The 13948-nt window shown below is 44.0% G+C and overlaps 3 protein-coding genes across 6 annotated transcripts in view; 2 read left to right on the forward strand and 1 right to left on the reverse strand.

Annotated features, from left to right (window-relative positions):
• Positions 1-3610, forward strand: part of ece2b (endothelin converting enzyme 2b) — a 16054-nt gene extending 12444 nt beyond the window's left edge. The window contains exons 17-19 of the mRNA XM_030337200.1: positions 87-277; positions 2494-2589; positions 2857-3610. Coding sequence (XP_030193060.1) covers positions 87-277; positions 2494-2589; positions 2857-3033 — 464 coding nt within the window. The 3' untranslated portion in view covers positions 3034-3610. The remainder of the gene's footprint in view (positions 1-86; positions 278-2493; positions 2590-2856) is intronic.
• Positions 3611-4664: 1054 nt separating this feature from the next.
• Positions 4665-7689, reverse strand: cox7a1 (cytochrome c oxidase subunit 7A1). Its single transcript, XM_030337243.1, has 4 exons — positions 7536-7689; positions 6039-6119; positions 5493-5577; positions 4665-4779 (listed from the first exon to the last, which is right to left on the reverse strand). Exons 1-4 carry the CDS (start codon positions 7548-7550, stop codon positions 4721-4723), a joined length of 240 nt encoding a protein of 79 aa, XP_030193103.1. The 5' UTR covers positions 7551-7689; the 3' UTR covers positions 4665-4720.
• Positions 7690-9534: 1845 nt separating this feature from the next.
• On the forward strand, positions 9535-13800 carry rnaset2l (ribonuclease T2, like). Of its 4 annotated transcripts, none has more exons than XM_030337230.1 (9): positions 9535-9787; positions 10305-10512; positions 10770-10837; positions 11049-11106; positions 11570-11637; positions 11949-12062; positions 12141-12189; positions 12489-12563; positions 12815-13800. In XM_030337230.1, the coding sequence occupies exons 2-9, from the start codon at positions 10318-10320 to the stop codon at positions 12992-12994; spliced, it is 807 nt and encodes a 268-aa protein (XP_030193090.1). In that variant the 5' UTR covers positions 9535-9787; positions 10305-10317; the 3' UTR covers positions 12995-13800. The 4 variants fall into 4 exon arrangements, with proteins under 4 accessions (XP_030193090.1, XP_030193089.1, XP_030193087.1 ...); XM_030337229.1 differs by having other exon boundaries at positions 9537-9787; positions 10318-10512; XM_030337227.1 differs by having other exon boundaries at positions 9538-9787; positions 10315-10512.
• The last annotated feature ends 148 nt before the right edge of the window (positions 13801-13948 follow it).

Genomic DNA, 13948 nt, shown 5'->3' on the forward strand with positions numbered 1-13948 from the left:
TCTCTCTGTCTCTCTCTCTCTGTCTCTCTCTCTCTCTGTCTCTCTCTGTCTCTGTCTCTCTCTGTCTCTCTGTGTCTCTCGTCCAGGCCGAGAGTATGATAAGGAAGGGAACATGCGTCCGTGGTGGCAGAACTCCTCCCTGCAGTCCTTCCAGCAGCGCACCGAGTGCATGGTGGAGCAGTACAGCCGCTACACTGTCAACGGGGAGAAGGTCAACGGGAGGCAGACCCTGGGGGAGAACATCGCAGACAATGGAGGACTGAAAGCTGCTTACAATGTAAGCATACACTCCATAGTACTATACTATAGCAGTACAATAACACACTATACCCAATAGTACCAAACTATAGTAGTACAATACCGCACTACAGTCCATAGTACTACTGTACTATAGTAGTACAATAACACACTATACCCAATAGTACCACACTATAGTAGTACAATACCCCACTACACTCCATAGTACTATACTATAGTAGTACAATAACACACTATACCCAATAGTATTAACTAAAGTAGTACACACTATACTCAATAATACTATGCTATAGTAGTATAACAAAATATACTCAATAAACTACAATATAGGAGTATACAATGCCACATTTGATTCAATAATACAATAGTAGTATACAATACCACACTACTCAATAATACTATTCTATAGTAGTATAAAATACCACACTGTACTCTAAAATACTATATCATAGTAATATACAATACAACACAATGCTCAATAATACTATACAATTACAAAAGATTACAAAAGTATACAATAAAACACTACACTCAATAGTACCATACTATAGTAGGATACATTACTGCGCTGAACTCAGTAATCCTATCAAGCTACGGTAGGGTTTGAGCAAGCCAGATCTTTTTCTCTTTCCACCATTGTGGAGCCAGGACAGCAAACAATCAAGATTTTGTTGAGCGGCAGCTGGGGTCCGCAGGCAGTGAGAGAGCAGCAAGCTGTTTGGCAGTCATGGAGCACAGCGGACAAGCTGGGGAGTAGGACGGGCCTGAGCCTTTCACAGCACGGCCGGCAAGTGACTTGAATCGGATTCGAGCTTCCGCTGGTAGTTGGACGTTGGCAGCTTCAGGTGGTGTTTGGTGAATCTGTTTATTTAACAGGGGGCCATGCAGAACACAACGGTTGGGCCGGACGTATTTATACTGCTGACTTACAACAGCAGTATATCGGCTGGTCGGCATCCACTGGGAGATGTCTGCCAGTGGATGCAGAGTTTTGTGCTGCAACCTGGTTTTTCGGACTTCAAAAAATACAGAATTTGTTGTTTGCCTTCTGCATAGACTCCAAGATTCAGACACCGATTCTTTCCAGGTTTTCCTGTAAGTGCGATCTGTGAGGTATGTTGTGAAAAGGGCGTTTGCAGAGCCTGAGATCCACAGTTCTTGAAGGGTGGAGCGAAGAATCTGGTGGTTCGCTGTTTGGAAGCCTGCTGAAACGTCCATCAGAATGAGCGGATACGAGGGAGGCTGTTGTAGTGCGACATCTCTCTTATACGGCAAGGAGGGCATTCTCAGTTTAGTGGCCTGCCTTGAATCCAGACTGGTGAGGATCCACATAGTTGTTCTGGTTAGAGGTATGCAGAGAGTTGGGAAAAAACTGCTTGCCCAAGTGTTTTGGAAGTAAATTATACAAGACAAGTTGGGAGATAACGTGTGAGTGTTGAAAAGGAAGTTATAGAGTAGGAGATTAAAAGGTGGATTTCGGACAGGTGGTGTAGGCAGGTTGGAGGGGAAATGAGGAGGCCATGTCAACTGTATATGTGAACAAAGTAGTAAACAACATTGCTCGGTGTTGGGGAGTTTTTTGTGGGGGTTGGAGTAGGAAGTTTGCAATTTAGACTGAAGGAAGGAGCATTTTGCTGCAGATAGGGAGGCAGAGAGGAGAAGAGATTGGTAGGCAAGAATTTTGTATGAGTGCCTGCATTCGCACAATTACATTTCACCCGCTCATAGGCTGTGCGCTCCCACTGAGTCAGACCGCCATGGCGCCAGGGAGGTCGGGGGAGCGTGTTGATGGGTGACAAAACCGGGAGGGGGAGAGAAGGGTCCGCGACGGAGTCGGGAGGCATGAGGGTGGAGCAGCCTGGTTAGGTGGATGGCTGATAGGACAGATGAGGCGAGAGAAGGGGCCGAGTCTGTGGGAGAGGGAGGTTCGGCACTTTGAGAGGGAAAGAAAAGCTGGTCTGTGGTCTGAGATGTCAACAGGGAGATACAGAAAGGCTGATGGGACCGCAGTCCCTGTTGAATATGTGGATGATTTAGTTACCAGATTTGTGAGTGGGGGGGGGGGGGGGGAGAGAGCGAGAGAAGATGGTCAAGTATCAGTGAGGGGCCATCTTCTGGATGTTTTATATTAGGACGTCTGATTCCTCGAAGACTCCTGCTGAGAGACTCCTTTGTCTTCGTATGAAGAGTCTTCATGTAATGAGTCTTTTCTATGCTGTCATCATGTGTTTCCAGGCCTACCGGTCGTGGGTTCGACTCAACGGAGAAGAGAAGAGACTTCCAGCTGTTAACCTGACTAATGACCAGCTGTTCTTCTTGGGGTTTGCTCAGGTAGTTTATCCAGCATTCTCTGTATCTCTCTCTCTCTGTATCTCTCTCTCTCTGTATCTCTCTCTCTGTATCTCTCTCTCTCTCTCTCTGTATCTCTCTCTCTCTCTCTCTCTCTCTCTCTCTCTCTCTCTCTCTCTCTCTCTCTCTCTCTCTCTCTCTCTCTCTCTCTCTCTCTCTCTCTCTCTCGCTCTCTCTCTCTCTCTGTCTCTCTCTCTCTCTCTCTCATTCAAGGTGTAGTGTAGTGATGGTTTCAAGTTGTTTCTCCAGGTGTGGTGCTCGGTGCGGACCCCAGAGAGTGCTCACGAGGGGCTGGTGACGGACACCCACAGTCCTCCCAGGTACAGAGTCATCGGCACGCTCTCCAACTCCCAGGACTTCGCTCATCATTTCCAGTGTCCGGTCGGGTCGCCCATGAACTCTGGGAGCCGCTGCGAGGTCTGGTAGGACGCCACAGACACTCCTGGCCCCGGGGAGGAGGCCAGGGCAGAAGGAGGAGGAGTGTGTTGCCGACTAAAGGGTGTCATGTGGACTTGTACTCTCCTAGAAGAGCGACATGGACTAAGTGTGTTGTTGTGTTCTTTTGTGTTTCTGTGTTGCGTGTCTTCTGTAGGTCAGGCGGTCTGGCCTCTAAGATAGCTTTTCTTCTCTTGACATCACATGTTTTCTCTGTGAATATTGACGCTATGCCCTTCATAGCGATACTATCGTAACATAAACAGCATTGTGAATATTTGAAGTTATGTCCTTCTTAGCGATTACAATCGTAACATTAACAGCATTGTGAATATTGAATGCTAGCACTGCAGCATTGCAGTTACCTAGCAACAGGAGTACAGATGCTAGTACTAGTAACCTAGCAACAGTACTAATGATGCTAGTACTGGTTAACTAGCAACAGGAGTAAAGATTCTAGCACCAGTTACCTAGCAACAGGAGTAAAGATGGCTGATGCTAAATATTGAATGTCCCAAGTGGTCAGCTAATTTATCTGCGAAAATAAACATCTGTTTAAATAGTCAAAGTGTCTGGTAAGTAAGTCTACTTTACTGGTAATCATCAACCGGAGGTCCTATTCTGAACATCTAGTTTTATCTGGTTAAAAGGTCCAAGTGTATGGTAAGTTAAGAAAGTTTCACGCATACAGTCTTCCCTCTAAAGTTTAGGAAGATATCCTGCATGGGTTCATCAATATTCCGGGAAATCTGCACCGGCAAATAGCCTGCTCAAGACCTACTGACAATTCAGGACCACTGCCTGTACGGCTGAGATGTGAATGAAGGCAGTCACATTGGGAGAGAGGCAGGTGAAATGTTATGTCATTTGACCTAAGACGTGTTCCTATGGAGAGAGACAACAAATGAAAGCACTCCACTGATGACGAATTTCAATCTGCGACTGTTTATCATAATACGTCTTAAGTTTTACATTGATGTGTTAACAATATAACTATATCTTATTTTGTTTGCAAACAAGTACCTTTTTTCAAGAATGGCCTGGACAGGGTTACTCAATAACTGTTGCATCACCGCCATCTGCTGGACTGTCCCTTGGCCCATCTGTTCTGGCATTTCTATGTCATGGTGTAAGGCTGCAAGACAGAAACCCTTACCAGTATGTAGATGCATATGTGAATAGTGAAATAATGAAAAAATAACCTTTCAGGGATTACTCACCAGGAACTACGTGGGAAAGGGGCTTTAATCAACTCAACAGGTAACCAATCATCACATAGAGGTCCTGTTGTAAACATTTGATCGGGTTAAATTGCCACAGTGTCTGGTTAATTAGTTGACTCGCCGATCTACTAGACCATCTATCCATCTAGAGGTGTGTGTGTGTGTGTGTGTGTGTGTGTGTGTGTGTGTGTGTGTGTGTGTGTGTGTGTGTGTGTGTGTGTGTGTGTGTGTGTGTGTCTGTGTGTGTGTGTGTGTGTGTGTGTGTGTGTGTGTGTGTGTGTGTGTGTGAGTGTGTGTGTGTGTGAGTGTGTGTGTGTGTGTGTGTGTGTGTGTGTGTGTGTGTGTGTGTGTGTGACTTTCATTGTGTTGCCGAGGAGCACTCAAGAAGAACAGGACCCAGAGTGTCTAGAGTTTTATTGATTATATATCTATTACATCCATCGCACAAACACAGCCTAGACTTTCTTTTGAGGAAAGGAGGCATGCAACAGCCAGTAAAGAGAGTAGCAGGTTCCTGTAACACACAAACACACACAGACACACACACACACATACACACACACAAACACACGCAAGCACACACACCAACGCACATACACATGACCACACACGCGCGCGCACACGCACACACACAGCATTAGAATTGTTTGTGGTACAATATAATTTTTGGTAAATATGTAATAGTATAAAATATATAATAAATAACATGGCATCTGATTAATTATCAACTAGAACAATTAAATAGGTGTAGATGAAAGAGATATATAACATACATATAGGTGTATAGATAATAGACATGAATATAGATAATAGACTTATATGTATATAGATAATATACATATAGGTGTATAATTAAAAGACATATGTATATAGATAATAGACGTATATGTATATAGATAATATACATATAGGTGTATAGATAATAGGCATATATGTATATAGATAATAGACATATGTATATGGATAATATACGTATTGTTGTATAGATAATATACGTATTTGTGTATAGATAATAGATGTATAAGTGTATAGATAATAGACATATATCTATAAAGATAATAGACGTATATGTATATAGATAATATACATTGTCGTATAGATAATATACTTATTGGTGCATAGATAACAGACGCATATGTATATAGATAATAGACAGGTGTACAGATAGTAGACATATATGTATATAGATAATAGAGGAATAGGTGAACAGATAATAGAGAGAGTTACCAGCCATGGTGAGCGTCATGGTCGCCCTGTACATCAGCACATCGACCGTCCCTCCTTTGATGTGGACTGGAAGTCCGTTATCCGCCTGTTTTCATGGAAAAAGGTAGACAACGTTGGTGAGTTCTAGTACTCAGTACCCAGTATTCAGTACACAATACCTACACTTGTACACAAAACACCTTATAACAAGTACATATTATAATGTACTTGCATTATATAATATAACATCATGATATAATGTACTTGTATTATATTAGATTGTACTTGTATTATATTACATTGTACGTGTATGATATAATATCATCTTATTATGTACTTGTATAATATCATATTTTGATGTACTTGTATTATATTATGACATAATATAATAAAATATTATATTTTATCGTATTATGATGTAGGTACATTTGTTATATTTGATAATATCATGATTTAATTGTACTATATTATATTATAATGTACTTGTATTGTATCATATTATATCATGACTGTAATATATTACATAATATTCTAATGTACTTGTAATATATCATATTGACGTTGTACCTGAAAGATCTTCTGTGCGTCAGGGACTTTGTTCCTCAGCTGTCTGCTGGAGGAACAGAAGGACCTGAACGAGGACACTCTCTGTTACGCACACACGTACGCACGCACGCAAACAAACACACACACACACACACACACGCACGCACGCACGCACGCACGCACGCACGCACGCACGCACGCACGCACGCACGCACGCACACACACACACACACACACACACGTAGAAACATCATTACTTCTGCTTTTCTCAGCAGTGTATTTTATGTGTTGCTAACTCTCTATTAGTAGTAGTAGTAGTAGTAGTAGTACTGTATATATAGTTTATATGTTTACATATTATCATAATATAATATTCTTCTGTTCCTTCAACCGATCAAAAAGGTCAGAGCTGTGACTTACAGCTGTTACAGACAAACCATGCCTCTCCACCACAGCCTTCAGCCAATCAGGAGACGGATACCACATGGACCTGCCCACTTGTTTCCACAATACTGTGTGTGTGTGTGTGTGTGTGTGTGTGTGTGTGTGTGTGTGTGTGTGTGTGTGTGTGTGTGTGTGTGTGTGTGTGTGTGTGTGTGTGTGTGTGTGTGTGTGTGTGTGTGTGTGTGTTTGTGTGTGTGTCTCCTATAGGTGTACTATATATAGACATGCTGCCATAGATTACAGTCTTAATACATATTTCCTAACTAACTAACTAGCTACAACTCTAGCAAACATACTAACATATTCTGTACTAGCTTTAACTAAAAACACCAACCTAGTTTTAACTAAGTGTATCTCCACTTAACACAACAACCTAGTTTTAACTAGCTGTATCTTCACTAAACACGGTATGTTATATGTATAGAGTCATGTTGGAAAGACTAGCGAACAGGGGCAGAATTTCACTTCTCTTAATAACCCCCCCACACACACGCACACACACAAACAGCTACACCGAAATTCAACCACACACACACACACACACACACACACACACAAACGCACACAAAAGTTGAGACATCGTTACTTCTAAATTCTCAGCAGTGTGCCTTATGTGTTGTTTAACTCTCTATTAGTTGTTATACTGTCATTTCACTCTGGTGGGAATAGTAGTGGTAGAAGTACTCTATACAAAGTGTGGTTAGGCTTACAACATTTATATATATTAGATATACTATGATAATAATATCAGGTAATAATTTTCTGTTCCTTCAACAGATCAAACAAGGTCAGAGCTGTGAGTGACAGCTTTTGCGGACAAACCATTCCTCTCTACCACAGCCTTCAGCCAATCAGGAGACGGATAGCACATGAACCTGCCCACTTGTTTCAACATGGTGTCTCGAATGCATGTTTGTGTGTGACCTCTAGGTGTACTATATATAGACGTGTTGCTTTCGTTTACACTGTACTAGCTGTATCCATAACTAGCTGATACTCCACTAAAAACACTGATAAACACACACACACACACACACACACGCACACATTCATAAAGATTCATAAAGAAGTTACCAGGAGGTGGTTCATCTTGATGGGGGAACTCTGCTGTTTGCTCTTGACTCTGGAACACACTCTCTCACTCTCGGTCTATCACTCAAGTACACACACCCACACACAGATTAAATATTAACGTATCAGGTTCCCTGGCTGAAGCCAGGCCAGGTTGATGCCAAGATTTCCTTGTGACTGCATAAATCCAATAGACAGCCCTCCTCCTAAACCTAGAACACCACCTGCACCTCCTCCTGGACCTAGAACACCAACTACACCTCCTCCTGGACCTAGAACACCACCTACACCACCTCCTAGACCTATAGAACACCACCTGCACCTCCTCCTGGACCTAGAACACCAACTACACCTCCTCCTGGACCTAGAACACCAACTACACCTCCTCCTGGACCTAGAACACCACCTACACCTCCTCCTGGACCTAGAACACCACCTCCTAGACCTATAGAACACCACCTACACCACCTCCTAGACCTATAGAACACCACCTACACCTCCTCCTGGACCTAGAACACCACCTACACCTCCTCCTGGACCTAGACCACCTCCTACACCTCCTCCTGGACCTAGACCACCTCCTACACCACCTCCTAGACCTATAGAACACCACCTACACCACCTCCTAGACCTATAGAACACCACCTACACCACCTCCTAGACCTAGACCACCTCCTACACCACCCCCTAGACCACCACCTACACCACCTCCTAGACCCCCCCCCCCCCCCCCCTTACCTAGACCACCTCCTACACCATCCCCATTACCTAGACCACTTCCTACACCACCCCCATTACCTAGACCCCCCCTACAGCACCCCTTTACCTAGACCCCCTCCCAGACCATCTTCTACACCACCTCCTAGTCCTAGCCTACCCCATACCCCACCTAGTCCATCCCCTACACCTGTGTTGCTGTACCATATTGTAGCAAAGATTTATGCTTTAGAATATAGCGTATTATAGAATTATGCTATAGATACACACACACACACAGGTATATAATTATATAAGATATAACATAAGATAGGGTGATTCAGACCATAGGATGGTATAGGATGATGCAGACCAGGGGTCTCAAACTCAACTCACCTGGGGGCCGCCCGAGGTAGAGTCTGGGACAGGCTAGGCCCCATCAAGTATTCTACAGAAAAGAGTAGCACAACTGACCCAATCTAAGTTAATGATCGGGCTATAATTAGATTCACGTTGGCTATGTAATCGCTGATAACAGGGGACATCTCATAGTGGTTGGTGGAAACCAGGACATTTTAGTGTCCTTTGGTTTTTGTCGACTTGGGATTGAGGACACAACTCAAAATTGGGACTGTCCCGGCAAAACCAGGACATCTGGTCACCCTATCACAAGTCATAAAAAAGCGTGGCAAGCCACTCTGTGCGTTTGACAACAACGCGCGGGCCGCACTAACACTGAACCTTGATGTCAAGTAGGGGGCCATAAAATATCAATTGGCCCCCGGGCCGCGAGTTTGAGACCCCTGTTGCAGACTAAAGGATAGGATGTTTCAGAATATACAACGATATAGGATTTTTAAGACCATGGGACGATATTGGATGATTGAGACCATAGGACAATATAGGATGATTCAGACCATAGGAATATAGTATGATTCAGAACATAGGACAATATAGGATGATTCAGACCATATAGGTCCATAGGATGATATAGTATGATTCAGAACATAGGACAATATAGGATGATTCAGACCATAGGATGATAAAGCATGCTTCATCATGTACACTAGGGCTTTTTATGGTGACACTTGCCCGCAACGCAAGGGGGTTATGGACCCCTTGCGTACCCTCCTTGCGTCCACCGCAAGGGCCAGACGTGCCGCCTCCCAAAAATCGGAACCATCCGTCGACTCAGCAGCAAGGGCTGTGATTGGTCCGCTTACTAAAACCCGACGCAGAACCGTTAACGTTCAAGACTGCGTCGAAACGTCTGCGTGGTCATTGCATTGCCGGAACGTGGAACTATACAAAGGGAACAGAAAGTCCAACCACAAAGAATAAAGAAGCACACAGCTGTTTCTAGATAACATTTTTTTTTACTTAAAAGTAGTGGAGTAGTTACAGGCGTTTAGATTCTTTGATTAGTGACGTTTGAGATGAGAAAGAGGAAGTGTGACTTAAAATATGAGGAACTTACGCAACCATAATTATTTCAGTAGCTATCACTCAAGCTGCAGCACATCACTAACACTCCAGACTGCTACGATCTCACGGTTCTGGTAGGTTCTTAAGCTATTACTTTGCTTTTATTGTGGGAATTATTATTCGGTATTCCCAGAGTATCTGTTGAGTCCTTTTTTTTTATTGTGGGAATTATTACTAGGTATTCACCTAGTGTTTCTGGATGCCAATTGCATTTACATTTAGCGTACCCCTTTATCCAAAGCGACTTACAATAAGTACATTTGTAAGAAGAAAGGGAACAACAATATAATGTGTGTGTGTGTGTGTGTGTGTGTGTGTGTGTGTGTGTGTGTGTGTGTGTGTGTGTGTGTGTGTGTGTGTGTGTGTGTGTGTGTGTGCTCTCACACGCACAAACGTGTATGCACATATATGTACAGTAAGCTATTAGTTATTATTCTTGTGTGGGAATGAGACGATTTCATGATGAGCCTTAAATGAGATCATTCGAAAGAGGAACGCTTCTGTCCATGTACTGGTAACATGTTACATAGAAACATTATCCACATTATAGATATGTTAAATATTTCAATGAGGCAGTATTTTAATTTGCAGTTTATTTTAGAAGATGTTGGGATCACAACTGTGCCTACTGGTGTTGCTGGGAGCTGTAGTCCCCACATTGCAGCAGAGAGACCAATGGTCAAGCCTAGACCACTCTAATGACTACAACTATGTCCGCCATGATGAAGAAGTTCAAAAAACCTTCTGCTCTTGGGATTGTCTGAAGTTCACTCTGCAGTGGCCCGGGGCCTTCTGTACGGTGAGGACTCTTCCTCCTAATACTAACCTTCTGATGAGGAGTCTTCCTCCTTAAACTAACATTGTAATGAGTATTCTTCCTCCTTACACTAACCTTCTGGCGAGGACTCTTCGTGGAGTCTTCCTTCTAACCCTGAGCTTCGGTCTTGTGAGGAGCATCCCTCCTAACCCTACCATTCACGATCCTCACTACTCAAGTCGATTCATATTCATTATCTACTCACTCTACTCATTATGCTTCTATCTACCCGTCTGTAGTATCTAAATGAGAAGGCAAAGTGTGTTATTCAACCAGAGATCAACACCTGGACCATTCATGGGCTCTGGTAACTACTCTATTGTTACACTATACTCCACTGTTATAGTCTACTGTTCAGTCTACTGCAAGGTTCCTCTCCACTGTTACTCTGCTGTTAAGACTGTTACAATTTACTCTGCAGTTGGACCCTACTTTACGTTAACACTCTACTCCACTATATTACTCTACTAGTCAGGCCAGGTCAGCCCTGATTTTGGTTGTGATGTTGTGTCCTGCAGGCCTCAGAAAGCTTATAACTGCTGCGGCTGTTGGCATCTCTTCCCCTCTGACCTCGAGGTAAACATCAGTTTCAGTAGACCATAAATGAACATTTGCATCAGTATATCATCCATTAACATCTGAATCAGTAAGCTATTAATAAAGAATCATCTCCACCGGTGTAAAGTGACATTTCAACAAGCGTACCGTGTTGGACTGCTGTAAAGTAAGGTGTGCTCGGTTCAAGTCGACTCGGGATTGGGGACACAACTCAAAATTGGGACTGTCCCGGCAAAACCAGGACATCTGGTCACCCTATCACAAGTCATAAAAAAGCGTGGCAAGCCACTCTGTGCGTTTGACAACAACGCGCAGGCCGCACTAACACTGAACCTTGATGTCAAGTAGGGGGCCATAAAATATCATCCCGCGGGCCTAAATTGGCCCCCGGGCCGCGAGTTTGAGACCCCTGTTGCAGACTAAAGGATAGGATGTTTCAGAATATACGACGATATGTAAAGTAAGGTGTGGTCGGTTCCAGGTGCTTGATGAAGAGCTGTCTCAGGAGTGGCCGTCCTTCGTGAAGTCCAAGTCCTACTTCCAGTTCTGGTAGCATCCCCATCAACCATCCCCAATGACCACCGTCAACCTAACCCACACACAACATCCATGTGCCTGTCCACATGAAACTGAAATCCGTTAAAATATCATTAATAGCCATGAAAATGTTGTGCTATGTGTAGGTTATGTTTATGTGTGCATGTCTGTTTCTTTGTTGAATGTGTACCGTACATGTTTATAAGTGTAATTCGTGTGTCATGCGTACTGTATGTGTTGCATTGGTTATGTGTAATGTAGGTGTTGTGTGTACTGCGTGTCATAAGGGTGATGAGTGTTTTATACATACTGTGTGCGTGCAGGAAGATGGAGTGGCTCAAGCATGGTGTGTGTGCGGCCTGTGTTGAAGGACTCAACTCCCCGATTAAGTATTTCTCACTCTGCCTCAAACTACGACAACAATTCAACATCACAAGGTACACGCACAGAGACACAGAAACAAACACAAACACACACACACACACACCTCACTCTAATTTTGTTTATTTGCGCAGGACTCTGTCAGAGGGGAATGTGGTTCCGTCTTGTGATCGCCCTTATAAGGTATGACTTCATCATTATGAATAATTTCCTCATGTTTTTATGAATATTCCAAGTTTGCATGATATGCATAATATATATTTAAATATACATGATATATTTAATCATATACAAGTGCTTACCACGCTACCCAATTTTCTGTTTGCATGTATTTTTTTGTTAGTGTGTGTGTGTTAACGTGTATTTGTGTTAGTGTGTGTGTTAACGTGCATTTGTGTTACCGTGTGTGTTAACGTGTATTTGTGTTACTGTGTGTGTGTGTGTGTGTGTGTGTGTGTGTGTGTGTGTGTGTGTGTGTGTAGCTTGCTGAACTCGAGGAGGTCCTGACTCCACTTATAGGAGAGCACCATGAAATCCAGTGCATCAAAGATAAGCAGGTAGCTCTCTCTTGCTCTCCCTAGCTCTCTCTCTCTGTGTTTGTGCGGAGGTCCGCCTCTGTATGTTCTGGTCCAGCTCTGCCTCTTCATCCTCTGTATGTTCTGGTCCAGCTCTGCCTCTTCATCCTCTGTATGTTCTGGTCCAGCTCTGCCTCTTCATCCTCTGTATGTTCTGGTCCAGCTCTGCCTCTTCGTCCTCTGTATGTTCTGGTCCAGCTCTGCCTCTTCATCCTCTGTATGTTCTGGTCCAGGACAGGGAGCTCTGGTTCCAGGTGAAGATTCCTTTGTCCCGGAACCTCACCCTGGGCTGTCCCCAACCGAACCCCACTGCGGAGCGAGGCCCACCCCCCGCCGGGCATCCCTGCCCTTCGCAGACCCCCATCTACCTGGTGCCAATAGACCATGAAAACCCCCGTAAGCCCTGTGGCTGAGGGTCCTGCTAGTCCCTAGACTACGTCCTGCTAGTCCCTAGAGTACATCCTGCTAGACCCTAGAGTACACCCTGCTAGTCCCTAGACTACACCCTCCTAGACCCTAGAGTACATCCTGCTAGACCCTAGAATATACCCTGCTAGACCCTAGACTATACCCTTCTAGACCCTAGACAACAACCTGCTAGACCCTAGACTACACCCTTCTAGACCCTAGACCACACCCTGCTAGACCCTAGACTATACCCTGCTAGACCCTAGACTATACCCTGCTAGACCCTAGACTATACCCTTCTAGACCCTAGACTACACCCTGCTAGACCCTAGAGTACATCCTGCTAGACCCTAGACTATACCCTGCTAGACCCTAGACTATACCCTTCTAGACCCTAGACTATACCCTGCTAGACCCTAGAGTACACCCTTCTAGACCCTAGAGTACACCCTGCTAGACCCTAGAGTACACCCTTCTAGACCCTAGACTACACCCTGCTAGACCCTAGAGTACACCCTTCTAGACCCTAGACTACACCCTGCTAGAACATAGACTACACCCTGCTAGACCCTCGAGTACACCCTGCTAGACCCTAGACTACACCCTGCTAGACCCTAGAGTACACCCTGCTAGACCCTAGACTACACCCTGCTAGACTCTAGACAACACCCTGCTAGACCCTAGACCACACCCTGCTTGACCCTAGAGTACATCCTGCTAGTCCCTAGACTACACTGGTCTTGAATAATAATCAACATTCTGCCTCGTATTCTGTGTTAAAGTCAGACAAATAAAACAAAATTATCTCTTGCTTTTAGTCGATATGTTATTCAAGAATATTGTGCACTATATATATTTATTACATGGCTCTTCTCAATGCCGTGGAACGCTCCGTTCACTTGGGCCCTTCACAACTGCCGGCGGTATAATTGACCGCGGTCAAAGGAAAGTGATTGTTT

The sequence above is a fragment of the Gadus morhua genome, chromosome 16, assembly GCF_902167405.1.
Source record: "Gadus morhua chromosome 16, gadMor3.0, whole genome shotgun sequence".
NCBI classification, from domain to species: Eukaryota; Metazoa; Chordata; class Actinopteri; order Gadiformes; family Gadidae; genus Gadus; species Gadus morhua.